Source organism: Vigna unguiculata, chromosome 9, assembly GCF_004118075.2.
Source record: "Vigna unguiculata cultivar IT97K-499-35 chromosome 9, ASM411807v1, whole genome shotgun sequence".
Lineage (NCBI taxonomy): Eukaryota > Viridiplantae > Streptophyta > Magnoliopsida > Fabales > Fabaceae > Vigna > Vigna unguiculata.
The window spans coordinates 2745624-2759766 of record NC_040287.1 but is presented as its reverse complement, the minus strand read 5'-3'; the positions used below and the strand labels follow the sequence as shown (position 1 = coordinate 2759766).

Genomic DNA, 14143 nt, shown 5'->3' with positions numbered 1-14143 from the left:
ATGTAATACTTAACAATATAAATTTTCCAAGCCTAATATACTTTATCAACGTAACCATAATGAGGAAAATTTTCCTGCTGAAACCTCATATGATGTTCTGCATAAAAGTTGAAAAAAAAATCCTATTGTATGAATAAAGGGTTGTTACATAGGTCATAGATTTAGTTTAACTTGGATCACACAAATTGGGAAGAACAGAAAAGAAAGAGTAAAGAAAGGAGAGAAGATGAAGCATTCCAGTGATAATTGAAAAACTATCCATCACATAAAAATGAAAAGTTTAGCTGTGCCAAAATGTATTATCACTGTGCCTTTATATGCAACGATTTTTCGAAGTCAAAGAATACAACTCCAGCTACAAGACAAAGTTTTCCCTAATTAACAACCTGATTCACAGATCATCATGACCCTCTGACTTAATTCCTAGAAGTCTATGCAGATGTCCACTCTCGTAAGATGCAGCGACATCTGCAAATTCAACAATCAACAATGAGATTTTGGAGAAATATTTGAGGTCATTTTATATTTTGTGTGAACATGGAAAATGGTAGTTTTTGTTCTTGCTAAGAAAAAAACTCACCATCTGAGCCTCCAAGGTGCTGTGCATTAACGAAAACTTGTGGCACAGTACGCCTCCCAACAATGTTAATCAAGACATCCTGAATCTTTGCACCATCATCTGCGAGAAAGAAGTCTCACTATCTCAGTAACAGAAATGAGCCAATGAACCTTTAACGTAGTCACACAGAATTAACATTTTATCAAAACAAGTTTAAGTGTAAAACTCTTTCTTCAGCTTTTCTCTCCTTCTCTCTACACTATGCAATTCCTGAAAGAAGGAAACTGTTTCGGACACAACTTATACTGCTTTAATTTTTCACCCCACAGAGCTTTCAGTCCAAGAACTGGGATGCTAACCCAACCCCGATTTTCAAAAATGCTAATTATATATAAAGCTGTCATTTGATTCATTTCATCAGAACTAGAAGCATACCAATTCCAGTAAAATTATTGATATATGCTAAAAAGACAAAATGTAAGCTGAAGTTTTCAGAATACCTCTCTCATCAAGCTCAACAACATGTGGAACCTGGTTCAACTGTTTGAAAAAACCTTTCGCTCTCTTACAGTACCTAAACAATTCCAAATAAGTCAATAAAAACAAAGAGGTCAGCGAATACCCCAAGCTTCGTTCAGGCATTTTCTTTACTTTTTCAATGGTAGAGTTTGACCTTCATATATTTTAGTGTTTTTTTACCGATAATTTGTGAGTGTGGTAGCATTTTCATGTCAATGAGATGAAAAAACACAGCTATTATTTGTGGCATTTCTCGTAATGCTGATCCCATATACAAAATGTAAAACCGAAATTGCAATAAGTGTCTTACAAGACACTGATCAGAGAACAGACAACAATGATCAGGCAACGAACAAATTCAAACATAAAACACCCAATGGTTTCCTATAATCTTACGTTTGAATTTGTTTATTACCTGATCATTACCTCATTGTTGCATTTGGATCACAAAAATGAACCTGATATAGTGGTGTTTTCACTTTATCTCTTTAAAATTTTCTATTTTAATAAATGCTTGTGAAGAAATTCCCAATATCATGGTGCAGTACTGTTGAAAACACAAGCAATTCAAATGCAATAAGACACAATCGCATTGTTTTAACATAAGTCCAAACACGGAAGACAGAGAAGCTTGCACGATAGAAGGAACATTTGCACATACACTAAGTGCCTAAAAACAACATTGCACACCACAATTCACAAATTATGAGCCAGAAAGCAGCTCAATTTTCAAATCTCACGCGAAGATTGTCATAGCAGTTCAGATCTCAAAATTCCTTCGTTGCTATCTATAAAGAAGAATTTTTTTAACAAATCCAGAACATTCAAAGACAATTCCCACAAAATCGGATCCAACACCACCACCCAGAAAGAAAAGATTTGGAATTCGAAACACCGCTGCATTCCCATCATATAAAACGGAATCACATCAACGCATCAAAGAAGAACAAAGTGACAGAGAGGGTGTGTATACGTACGGGCAATAGGTCTTGGAGAAAATGACGATCTTGTGGGAATTGATGGTTTCGTCAACGAATTTACCCACAGATGAGGCTGAAACTGAAGATTGGAGAAAGGTTGGTGCCAAAGCTATCAGCACCAACGCTGCTGCAGTAAGTCTTGCATATGATGCAGCCATGGCTAAATTGCAGTGAGAAAGTGTTGGAGAAGAAGACTTCAGACTTTAATTTTTCAATGTTTTGTGTTTTTGTTTTGTTCGAGAGTACGACGAAGCCTCACCATTGATTACACGTGTTAGCGGCCACTCTGGACCGTACGATGTTAGCATCTAAATCCAGACAAACCCAACTTGAGATCGGGTTTTTCACTCAGGTTGGGTTTTAAAAAAATAATGTTAGAAGAAATCGTTTGAAGAAAAAAAGAGTGAAAACTTAATTTCTATTTGAATCACTATTTTAAAAGAAAATTTAAAAATATTAGTTTTGTATATATGTGATAATTTTTTTTTGAAATACAAATTTGATTATATTTTGTAGGGTTTACATTCAAAATCAAGTTTCGTGAATAAAACGAAAATAATGTGTTTTATTGATTAAAAATGTTTTTTAATTTACACAATTGATTAGAAATTATATTGGTGATAAGTTAAATCTTTTAAATGGACTCTCTTTTAACATGTATTTGTTTATGTTTCATTCATGTGCAAGAAAGATTTGAGGAAGAACGATCTCGATCCAACGAAAGGATTTGAAAGAAAAAACAATTTCATAACCTATACATTTATTTAGAAGCAAACGAACAGTTAGATTAATCAAATTTAAATTTTGGCATACCAATCTTGTTTCTAAAAAAGTCAAAAGAACAAATTAAAGAAAGACTGAAAAATTAAAAGAACTCGATCTATGAGTTAATACTCAAATTGATCAATTTGTCTAAACAAGGAACTCGATCTATGAGTAGACAAATTTTACCTTTTTTTATTATAAGGATAATTTGAATTTTATACGGGTGCAGAAAGAAGAGAGAGATGTAGAGACAAATTTTACCTTTATTATAACTTTAATGAATGGTAATTTAAAATTTATGAGGTGCAGAAAGAAAAGAGGGAGGTGCAAAAAGAAATAACCCACTTAAATATGCTATCAGTTTCTAAAAAACAAGTAAATTTAATTTTAGTCCCTATAATTTTCGTTTATTTTTTATTCTTTAAAAATTGAAGTAATTATTTTTAGTCCTTCTAAAATATACATTTGGTTTTAATTATATAAAAAAAATATCTTTAGCAAATTTAAAATCACTAATTTTAGCCTTTTAATATTCATTTTAAAATAAATAAATAACATATATATTACAAAACTTTAAAAAATAAATTAAATTCATTGCCAGCTAATCATATCACAATACTAACAAGCCATTCAACAGGTAAATTGATAACTCTGTCACATAATTGTCGGTCATTAAAAATTATTTTGAATTTTATAAAGACTAAAAATAAAGAAAAGAATTACAGGACCAAAAGACCGAGAAAAGAAATCCCACTAATTTAGATTTCAAAATTCTAGGTAAAATATACTAATGCAATATTTTTTTCTAAATATATTCAAAATATCGTTAATATATCAAAATTGGTGCACTTTAAAAACAGAACATACAAACATCCTTAAGAACCCAACAGAAAATCTGAATTAGAAACCTACAAATATTAATGCACTACTAAGTACACGAGCAACCATATTAAATCCAAAACCTAACATTGTATTTGGATGAAACATCACAACAACAATGCTCAAAAACTATTTGAATCGTTTGCGATTAAATTCTTTTCATTTTTTAAATAACTTATTTGGACAAATAATGAAAATACCTTACATTTTAATTTTTTGTTTAGATAAAACAATTGAATTTTTTGTTAAATAAATTTTATTTTGACAATATTTATTTTAAACTTAATTATATTGAGTTCATGATAAATTTGAAAACAAACTCTATCGGTCAGGTTGGTTGGACCTGTCTAGGTCATCAGGTCAGTAGAACACGTCTACATCATTGGGATGATCAGACTCATCTAAATCGTCGGGTCAGACAAGCTTGTTGGGTCAATAGGACGATTGGACCTGTCTGGGTTGTTAGGCCAATCGAGCCCATATGGGTTGTCAGGCCGACCAGGTCCATACGGATCATTGGGCTTCCCCGACACGTCTGGGTCTTCAAGCCCGCTCAACACCTCTAGGTCGTCAAGCACACCCCGCATGAGTGGGTCGTCGCCCCTAGCCGACCTGTTTGACTCATCGAGCCCACCACCCGACCCATCTTAGGCTTCGAGCATGTCCGACCTGTCTTGGGTGTTAGGTTCGTCTAGCCCATCTTAGGTGTTGAGCCTATTTGGCCTATCTGGGTTGTCTTACTCATTTAGCTTGTTTGGCCCACCTGACCAGTTTGTGTCGTCAAACCCGCCTAACCCGTTTGTATCATCAGACCAACCTAGTCTATCCAGGCCATTTGGCTCGTCAAGTCGTCGGTCCAGCTCATCGAACCTACCTATGGACCGACCAAATTGACAACTCTACGCAAGAGTCTAAAGTGTGAAGTCAAGTAAAAAAATTTCAAATTTCACCTATTTTCAAGATATTTGAATTTCTATTAATTTAGCTAATTGAAATATTTCAAACAAATATTTGCATTTTAAATACCTTTTAATTTTTCTGTCCAAACAAATCATTTCATTACAAAGAAATCTAAATTCTCCAAAAAAATGAATTGATTCATTAAAATACTTTAACCAAACCCACTATAAAGTAATACAAATGATAAGAATTATAGCTTTCTTTAAACTGAAAAAACGGGTTACAATCTCATGTACCCTTCATTTTATTTTTCTTTCAATTATTAAGGCTCCCCAATAGTCCCTGATTAGAGATTCTGCCATGTGAAACAGACACTACTATATTGATAATGTGATAAGCTGAGCCTGTGCACAAGAACTCAAAGTACTCCACCATGACTGAACAGAACACAACCACAATGACAGAGTTTTCCACTTGTATTCTAAATAGTTTTAAGAAAAATTATTTACCACATCCATAACAAAAGTTCAATACCACATTCAATTGCTTTCTACATATTTCAAAGTAACCTGGTCTAATGGTCTACCAAACATTCCTATTTCACTTGCACAGCACACAAAATCAAAAGCATAATCTCATAGCTGTGATACATCCACCAAGGCAAGTATCAATTCAGGTACTTTGCTGCCATCATCACCCTTTCTATAGATCAAATAAGCAATGTGATGCTAAAATTCTGAGATTCTGTCCAAAGGACAACAGCTATAACAAAATTGAACAGATTGCCTAAAGTCCTTAGGTATTGCAAATCCAGAATTTAATACCGAAAGAGTAATCATTTCCTTAATAATACCCTTTAGCTATAAAAACTAATATATGGCTAGAACTTCAGTACAATTATGTATATACAGGGAATTACAAATATTAGACCCTCTTTGTTTTAGTTAGGAATCAATTTTCACAGTTCCCAATAAAAAGCATATGTTCCAAGCGTAGTTCAAATGAATTCAAGCACACATCTCATGATTCAGAACCAACTCTACCAAATTCTAGATTAAAGAGGCACTTAACCATTTGTTTGCTAGTTAGCTCTTTTAGTAGCAAATTCCCCTGGCATATAGTACACGAGGGAGAGATTGGTGTCACAGTGACTCAAACAAAGGAATGATCCAAGAAGGAAAACTCTGAAAGGAAAAGATTTGAATGTTTTCATCTCTCAACATCGAGTCAAACATGCAAATACACCCAATCCTTCACAATATCTGGTTTTTCATGTAGCTGATGATGATCTTGTTTACCAACAATATTCACAAAGAATATGAAAACAACAATGAAGTTTAACTCAATTGGCAACTTGAGCTTCAGATAAGCATCTAGTTGCCAAGCACAATCTTGTTTGAATTGGAATAGAATCTATATATAAAAAGATATGTCCCAAATGCAGTTCCAACTAATTGAAGCACACATCTTGATCACATCTCATGATTTAGAATCAATTCTACAAAATTGTAGATCAAAGAGACACTTAACCATCTGTTTGCTAGTTAGTTCTTTTAGTAGCAAATTTCCCATGGCAAATATGACGTACATGACGAAGAGATTGGTGTTATAATGAATCATAAACAAATAAATGATTCAAGATGGAAAACTCTGAAAGAGAAAACATTGTGAATTTTTCATCTCTCAAAATCAAGCCAAAAATGCAAATACACCACAGTCCCCACAATATCTGGTTTTTCGTGTAGTTGATGAGGACCTTGTTTAACAGTATTCAAAAAGAATATGAAAACAACAATGAAGTTTTACGCAAATGACAACTTGAGCTTCATATAAGCACCTAATATCAATCACTGCTCTCTGCAATATAAGTAATTAAATACAAGGTCTCAACTAGCTGCCAAGCAATCTTGTTTGAATTGGAACAGGATCTATCAGTTAGGCAGAAATAAAAGATGTATCAATCATAGATTGGTGAATGAAGAAGCATATGCATTACAGGTTTCCACATCCATTAACTGAACCTCTACCCTAGAATCAAAAGGCGGAAGATGCCTTGAGAACATTAAAAAGAATACAAATACAAAAGTAGAGGAAAAGAAAAAAGAAGCAGGAGATGATATGAAATTCTTATAACTCAGTTCACTTCCAGACCAGTTGATGTGGCAGTGACTATTATCAAGTTAAAACAGCAAACAAACCCTCAACTCGTGCTTCTACAACTAATTCTAGTTATATAGTCATACATAAAATCAGTATTTATTCACCAAGGGAAGGCAAAAGGAGATTTAATAATAGAAAAATCACACTACAGAAAACAATTTCAACCATATAAAGTGGCAGTATATCATATAGAGCAACTACAAATTACAATCTGAACACTCATCATTCGTCAGCAAAGGAAACAAAAAAACACAAGAAAGAAATATTATAGAGCATAACCAGGGAATATCTGTACATGAGGAGGCTATTTGAACCTAAGAGACATATCTAGATAGCAGAGCTACACGGGGGGTATGTTAGAGAAAGAGAACCCTTTGTATCCCTTGTAAGCATAATACGCAATCCTCGTGTAGTAGGAACCCGGTATGAACAAGATTACTCCAAGTATTGCAAAGAAGACCCCTATAAACCATTCAAACAAAACAAAAAATCAACAAAAAGTAAAAACAAAAACTATTAGCTTTCAAAATACCACATACTGCCAAAAAGTTTAAAAATTTAGCAGGAATCTTTAATTTCCCAGCTACCCAGTTGCAATTAGCGATCCCTAATCTCAAAATTGACACATATTTTCCTTTAAAATCACTAATTTTTTGTTACCGTGAGCAGTGTCGCCGCCCACGTGGTTGTAGGCCATGAGGGAACCGATGATGATGCCGAGGAGACCACAGACGAGGAGGGAGACGGCAAGGGCGATCTCCTTGACGGGGGGTTTGTTGTTGACGGTGTACGAGTTTTCCATCATGATATCCTCGTCTGAAATCGAGAAGGCGTGATCCACGTACATTGTTACAATCTCTGTTGTTGCTTCTTTGAGGTGGATGAGGTTGTTTGGATTGTGAAGAAGAGGGTTGAGACGGTGGAGGAACGATGAAAGATTCAAGTTTTGCTTGCACTTGAATTGAAGAGTTAAAAAGTTAGGTGTTGTCGAAAGGGAGATTATAGAATTGACTATGGATTAATCAGAAAGGTCATTCATTTGATTGCGTTTTGCCTAATCTAAGCTCAAATCAAGCCAACAGTCCAAGGTTTCTTCTAGATATCATGTTTAATTGTTTATTAATTTTAATTTTACTCTTGTTTATCTTCTCACCTACACACAATGAACCTTGTCAATAAGCTAATTTATTTAATGTTTTTATTCTATTTCATAAAATAAAATATACTTTTGAAAATCGTACTTCTTGTAAATAATGTTCAAACTTTAACATAAATATATATATTTTTTAAAATTGTAATATTAAATAAGATTGTGTTGAGTGATTTTTTCTTGTATAAGTCTAGTAAATATTCTACTTAGATGCGAGTAAAAAGAGTATAATAATATTATCTATTGTAAATTTTAAACCAATTATATATATATATATAAAATATTAAATTAATCCAAAGTGATAACGTCATTCAGTTCCAAAAACTATGATTGTTATTTTCTTAGTTTGAAGGGCCGTAATTTTCTAAGTCAGAAAACTCAACTTTTTAGTAAAGATATTTTAATATTTGATTCTTCGATGTGTCACATATGTAAAAAGATCATTATTTTAAATTATCTTTTCATCCACATGTTTAACTTATAATTTGTTGCATTTTATCTAAAAGGATTTTATATGACAATTTATATAATTGAAAGATATCACATCAGTAGAATTTAGCAGTGGAGCAATCCACATGATAAATATTGGTTTTAAATAACAAAAATTTATGATAAATTCTTTAATGTATAATATATTATAACTAAAAATATAATAATTAACATTTTACTGTATAAATTATATTATAAATTTAAAATATATAGTTTATATTTTTATCCAATATTTTTTAAGTAATTTTTTCAAAAACTATAAGTAAAAAAAAATTTAGATCTAAGATAATTATATAGTTTCCTAATGTATAACTAGGTGGTCTTGGTTAAACTTTTCGTGGAGTTTTTTATTACCTACCTAGGTTATCCTAGTTGAAGCTTTTATGAAGTTTATTACCATTTACCTTGTATGCCTATCAAGGGTCTTGGTGGAATCGTTCATATATATAATTTTGTACTTATTATAATGAAAATAATAATAATAATACTAATTTTATTATTTTTTATTATCATAAAAAAAAATACACATATATACATGTATGTTCTCACTAATTCTCATTAAAGCTCTTTCTTGTTTATCTCTTTGAACATAGGGAATAATGTACAAATAAAGTTGTCATGGTAAAAACTAAAAATTAATTTCTTAAGACTCATTGTCCATCATATTTCCTCAAGATTTGTGGCCATTATTCAAATAAAGTCAATATTATTTGGGTTAAAAAAATAAAAATCTTATTTTATTTAGAACTCTTTGTCGGTCATTTCTCTTGGAGTTCGAAAAGTCAATAATATCAATCACCGACGTGGCATAACACATTACTTCTTACCTTATGTTAAAAGTAATAAAGAAAGTATACATAAATGATGGATTGAGTAAAAGCCCAATTACAAGATAATTGAATATTCCAAATATTATTTACTGATTATACATTTATTATCTCACATATATTTTATATAACTACCTAAGCATGACAGTGTATTCGAAGACACTTGTCACACAAGTTCTCGAAAGAGAATTTCTTGATATAATAGAAAGGACCAACTTAGCACAATAGGAAAAATACACAAAAATAAATATTTTTCAATGACAACAATTCAAAAATTAATTTGTAATTATGGATGATCAATAATGTGTATGTGACATAAATTTAAATGTTGAAAAAACTTTGTGAGAAAGATATTTAGATGAGAAATGTAATAGATATTATAATTAATGTAGTAATTGTATGAGCTTATCATTTTTTTTTCTATAGACATGTTCTATAAAATAGAAGGTAGAAAAAAAAAGACATAATAACTGAAAGAAAATAGTAGTGACTTTGGTAACAAACAAACATCATATTTATCATATTTGAGTTCAATGATAAATCAATAAGGTATCATCAGTTGGAAGTATATTTTTTTATTAACTTACATTTACTATGTTTACATTTAAAGTGGATAATGCATTGTATTTGTTCTTTTTGAGTATTCTTAAAAGCTTTGTCCCTTCAATTTCCAACAACGGTACACAGAGGAGTTATAATATAGTTACAGTTATACAACTAAATTTATAACAATAAACTTTTCACCAATTATTCCATACATATAACTTTGAGTATTTTTTTTTTAACAATAAAATATAGCCTATTACTGTAACAACTCATTTGTAACAATGAGTATCATTGTCCTTTCTTTTTTCCCAATTTCAAGAAATAAAAAGCAAAACCGAATGTTGTTTCCTCAAAACAATTTTATTTCTCGTAACTCTTGCAGCTTTCTTAAAAAATAATTACTTGCAATTCATACAAGCGTAACTTATAAAAGCATAATTTCTCGTAACCAAATAATAAAAACATGAAGAACAAAGACATTTAATATATATATATATATATATATATATATATATAATATAAAAATTTAATTTATTATAATTATTAGTTTGAAAAATAAACTAAATTTTGAGTCTAAATTCCACAACTTATGGCTTGAGCTTAAGACTTTAAAGTGCTCATGGACAGAATTGGGAAGATAGAAGTATTGGCATAGCCGTGATAATGCATAGTTTCTGGGCAAGTGTTTTGGTCAGTTACTGCAACAAGTAGTCATTTTCCAAGTCAACCCTCTAGTCGTTGCTTTGATTTTTCTCTTCCCTTTGTTAAATAGACAGCACTAGCAGTGTACAAGTTTGAAAATCAGCAAAAGGGTTGTGATTAATCAGGAAAAAGCTTTTGCTTTGGGAAAGAAGAAGAAGAACCTTGAATGATGGCTCAGGCCATAGTGAACTTCATAGTGCAAAGTCTTGGTGATTTGCTGATTCAAGAAGCAGTGTTCCTATATGGGGTGGAAGACCAAGTGTTGCAGCTGCAAACTGAATTGAGGATGATGCGGTCTTACTTGCAAGATGCAGACAGAAGGCAAGACGAAAACGAGAGCCTAAGGAGTTGGATTTCAGAAATCAGAGAAGCAGCTTATGATTCTGATGATGTGATCGAGTCATATGCCCTCAGAGAGGCCTCGAGAAGAAATTTGCCTGGTGTGTGGAACCTCGTCAGAAGGTATGTTTCAATCATCAACCGGTTCATAGAAATCCACATAGTGGGATCTCATGTTGATAATGTCATAGCTAGGATTTCTAGCCTCACAAGGAGTCTTAAAACCTATGGCATAAAACCTGAGAAAGGAGAGCCCTCAAATTCTGTGCACGGGAGACAGATTTTGAGGAGGTCTTATTCACATGTCATTGAAGAGGACATAATTGGTGTTGACGATGATGTCAAGAGTTTGGAGACATGTTTGTTGGACCCCAGCAAAAGAGTGGTGGCCATTTGTGGGATGGGAGGATTGGGAAAGACAACATTGGCAAAGAAGGTGTACCATAGTGTTGATGTGAGGAACAGTTTTGAGAGCTTGGCTTGGGCTTACATATCACAGCACTGTCAGGCAAGGGATGTGTGGATAGGAATTTTGTTTAGGTTGATCTCTCCTTCACAGGAGCAGAGACAGGAAATTGAGAACATGAGAGATGAAGAGCTTGCAAAGATGCTTTACGAGGTTCAAGTGGAGAAGAGTTGCTTAGTGGTTCTTGATGATATTTGGAATGCAGACTCATGGAACAAACTGAAGCCTGCATTCCCTCATGGAACATCAGTATCAGCAGTTGGTAGCAAAATATTACTAACTTCTCGAAACATTGATGTTGCATTCCAGATGGATCCTAGTTGTTATCTTCACACACCAGAATTTTTGAATGAAGTTGACAGCTGGGAGTTGTTCCAAAAGAAGGCATTACTAAAAATTCATGATCCAGGTGTGTAGATTTGTGTTGCCCTCTTCCTATAATTCACTCACAATTCTCAACATTATTCACACTGCAGTTGTTTAACACATTGATTCACTTGCTAGTCTAAATCTTTCAGAGCTTAGAACTTAACATACTTTCTGGTATATAAACTTCAGAATTTCGATTGTTTTCTAATGGTTTTGTGCCTTGACTACTATGTGTTCTGTACTTCCTCTAAATGAATAGAATATTGTTTCAGTTTCTGTGACCTTTGATTGATTATCTACCAAAGAACAAAATATAGGATTTACACATGGAAATGAAACCACACCCTGGTACAATTCATGTAAGAGGGAATTATTCAATTCATTTTACAATTTTCTGGTTTTCTCTTGTTTGCACAGACTACAGAGAGAAGGAGAAGTTGGGAAGGGAAATGGTTGGAAGATGTGGAGGTTTACCATTGGCCATCATTGTTCTTGGAGGATTGTTAGCATCAAAGCCTACATTCAATGAATGGGACACTGTGTGCAAGAACATCAACTCATATTTGAGGAGAGCAAACGGCCAAGAACAACGCTTAGGAGAGGTGTTGGCTTTGAGCTATTACGAATTACCATACCAGTTGAAGCCATGCTTTCTACACTTGGCTCATTTCCCTGAAAATTTAGAGATACCAACAAAGAAACTAATTAGAATATGGGTGGCAGAGGGTATTATATCATTGGATCACAGTGAAGGAGAAGGTGAAGAAGCTCTTGAGGATGTGGCGCAACGTTATTTAACCGAGCTAGTGGAAAGGTGCATGATTCAAGTAGTTGAAAAGAGTTCATCAGGAAGAATTAGAACCTGCCAAATGCACAACCTCATGAGGGAACTTTGTGTTGAGAGGGCATATCGGGAAAACTTTCTTCTGGAGATCAATTCCCGGAATGTAGATGAATCTAGAGGGACATCAAGAGCAAGGCCAGTGGGAAAAGTTCGTAGGATTGCCTTGTTTTTGGATCATGATGTTGATAGGTTCTTCCCTTCACAGCTGAAAAGCCACCACCATTTAAGGTCTCTTCTTTGCTTCCATGAAAAGCCAGCCAAGCTGAGTGAATGGGGTTTGATGAAGCCATTTTTCAAAAAATGCAGGTTACTCAGAGTCCTGAACTTGGAAGGAATGCAGGGTCTGGGAGGGAAGTTGCCAAAAGAAATTGGCTACTTGATCCACCTAAGGTTTCTCAGTCTGAGAAACACAAAAATTGATGAGTTGCCAGCATCAATAGGTAATTTAAAATGCTTGATGACCCTGGATCTTCTAACAGGGAATTCAACTGTGCAAATACCAAATGTCATAGGTAACATGCAAAAGATGAGACATTTATATCTACCAGAGTCTTGTGGAAATAGCATTGAAAGGTGGCAACTGGACAACCTGAAAAACTTGCAGACCCTGATTAACTTCCCTGCAGAAAAGTGTCATGTAAGAGATCTCATGAAACTAACCAATTTGAGAAAATTGGTGATTGATGATCCTAACTTTGGAGGTATCTTTAGGTATCCTAACGTACAATTTAAGCACCTAGAGTCATTGTTTTTCGTGAGTTATGAGGATATATCAGTTGTTCATGTTGCATTAGGATGTCCCAATCTTTACAAACTGCACATAGAAGGGCCTATAAAGAATTTTCCTGAACCGCACCAACTTTCTTCCAAGCTTCAGAAGCTAAAGCTGTCGGGTTCTGGACTTGTTGTAGATCCAATGCCAACATTAGAGAAGCTTCCAAATTTAAGGTTGCTCGAGCTACAACTTGATTCATTCGTAGGAAAGCAACTGCATTGTTCCGGCACAGGCTTTGCTCAGCTCAAGTCTCTGGTTATCCATGATTTGTTCAATCTTGAGGAGTGGAGGTTGGACAAAGGAGCCATGACTTGTCTTAGAGAACTCAAGATTGAAAATTGCACCAAGCTTGAGAAGGTTCCAGAGGGGCTCAGATTTCTTACCAGTATTCAGCATTTGGAGATCAGATCAATGTTTGCAGCATTCAGAACCAAACTTGAAAAAGGAGGAGAGGATCATTACAAAATCCAACATGTCCCAACTGTGGTTTTTTGTTACTGTGACTATTAGGTTGCCATTTCGATTTTGTAACTCCATGATAGTGTCTGGATTAGTTAGTTGGTTCATATAGCATTGATTATGTTAATCATTCCTTTATAATCTTCATCTAAACATACATATGTAAGAACAAATAAAGGGTGCATAATGGCCAGAGTATCATATTGATTTTAGATTTTTAGTGAAACAGAGGTATAATTTATTGATCAATCATAGTATGAGGTATATCTACGAAACTCAAATTCTTCAGAACCATTTCAATCATAGCATTTTCTTCTTTCACTCTACCTGCCCTCCTAATATATAACTGGAAATACAAAAATACACATTTCTATTTATAGAAACTTTGTTAAATTTGTCAAAAAAAGTTCATGAA

General features: G+C 33.5%; 3 protein-coding genes across 3 annotated transcripts; 1 reads left to right on the top strand and 2 right to left on the bottom strand.

Annotated features, from left to right (window-relative positions):
* Positions 1-234: 234 nt before the first annotated feature.
* On the bottom strand, positions 235-2306 carry LOC114162623 (glutaredoxin-C4-like). The gene is made up of 4 exons (XM_028046575.1): positions 2056-2306; positions 1060-1133; positions 581-679; positions 235-468 (listed from the first exon to the last, which is right to left on the bottom strand). The coding sequence occupies exons 1-4, from the start codon at positions 2214-2216 to the stop codon at positions 392-394; spliced, it is 411 nt and encodes a 136-aa protein (XP_027902376.1). The 5' UTR covers positions 2217-2306; the 3' UTR covers positions 235-391.
* A 4566-nt stretch (positions 2307-6872) lies between these two features.
* On the bottom strand, positions 6873-7816 carry LOC114162346 (transmembrane protein 230-like). Its single transcript, XM_028046202.1, has 2 exons — positions 7423-7816; positions 6873-7224 (listed from the first exon to the last, which is right to left on the bottom strand). The coding sequence occupies exons 1-2, from the start codon at positions 7607-7609 to the stop codon at positions 7103-7105; spliced, it is 309 nt and encodes a 102-aa protein (XP_027902003.1). The 5' UTR covers positions 7610-7816; the 3' UTR covers positions 6873-7102.
* Positions 7817-10411: 2595 nt separating this feature from the next.
* LOC114162173 (putative disease resistance protein At1g50180) lies at positions 10412-13954 on the top strand. Its single transcript, XM_028045968.1, has 2 exons — positions 10412-11690; positions 12068-13954. The coding sequence occupies exons 1-2, from the start codon at positions 10643-10645 to the stop codon at positions 13777-13779; spliced, it is 2760 nt and encodes a 919-aa protein (XP_027901769.1). The 5' UTR covers positions 10412-10642; the 3' UTR covers positions 13780-13954.
* The last annotated feature ends 189 nt before the right edge of the window (positions 13955-14143 follow it).

Coding starts and splice junctions, on each gene's coding strand:
- LOC114162623 (XM_028046575.1), bottom strand. CDS start 2,216: ATGGCTGCATCATATGCAAGACTTACTGCAGCAGCGTTGGTGCTGATA. Junction 680..1,059: donor TGTTGAGCTTGATGAGAGAG/GTATTCTGAAAA, acceptor TCTTTCTCGCAG/ATGATGGTGCAAAGATTCAG. Junction 469..580: donor GCACCTTGGAGGCTCAGATG/GTGAGTTTTTTT, acceptor TTGAATTTGCAG/ATGTCGCTGCATCTTACGAG.
- LOC114162346 (XM_028046202.1), bottom strand. CDS start 7,609: ATGTACGTGGATCACGCCTTCTCGATTTCAGACGAGGATATCATGATG. Junction 7,225..7,422: donor GGGCGGCGACACTGCTCACG/GTAACAAAAAAT, acceptor AATGGTTTATAG/GGGTCTTCTTTGCAATACTT.
- LOC114162173 (XM_028045968.1), top strand. CDS start 10,643: ATGATGGCTCAGGCCATAGTGAACTTCATAGTGCAAAGTCTTGGTGAT. Junction 11,691..12,067: donor ACTAAAAATTCATGATCCAG/GTGTGTAGATTT, acceptor TTGTTTGCACAG/ACTACAGAGAGAAGGAGAAG.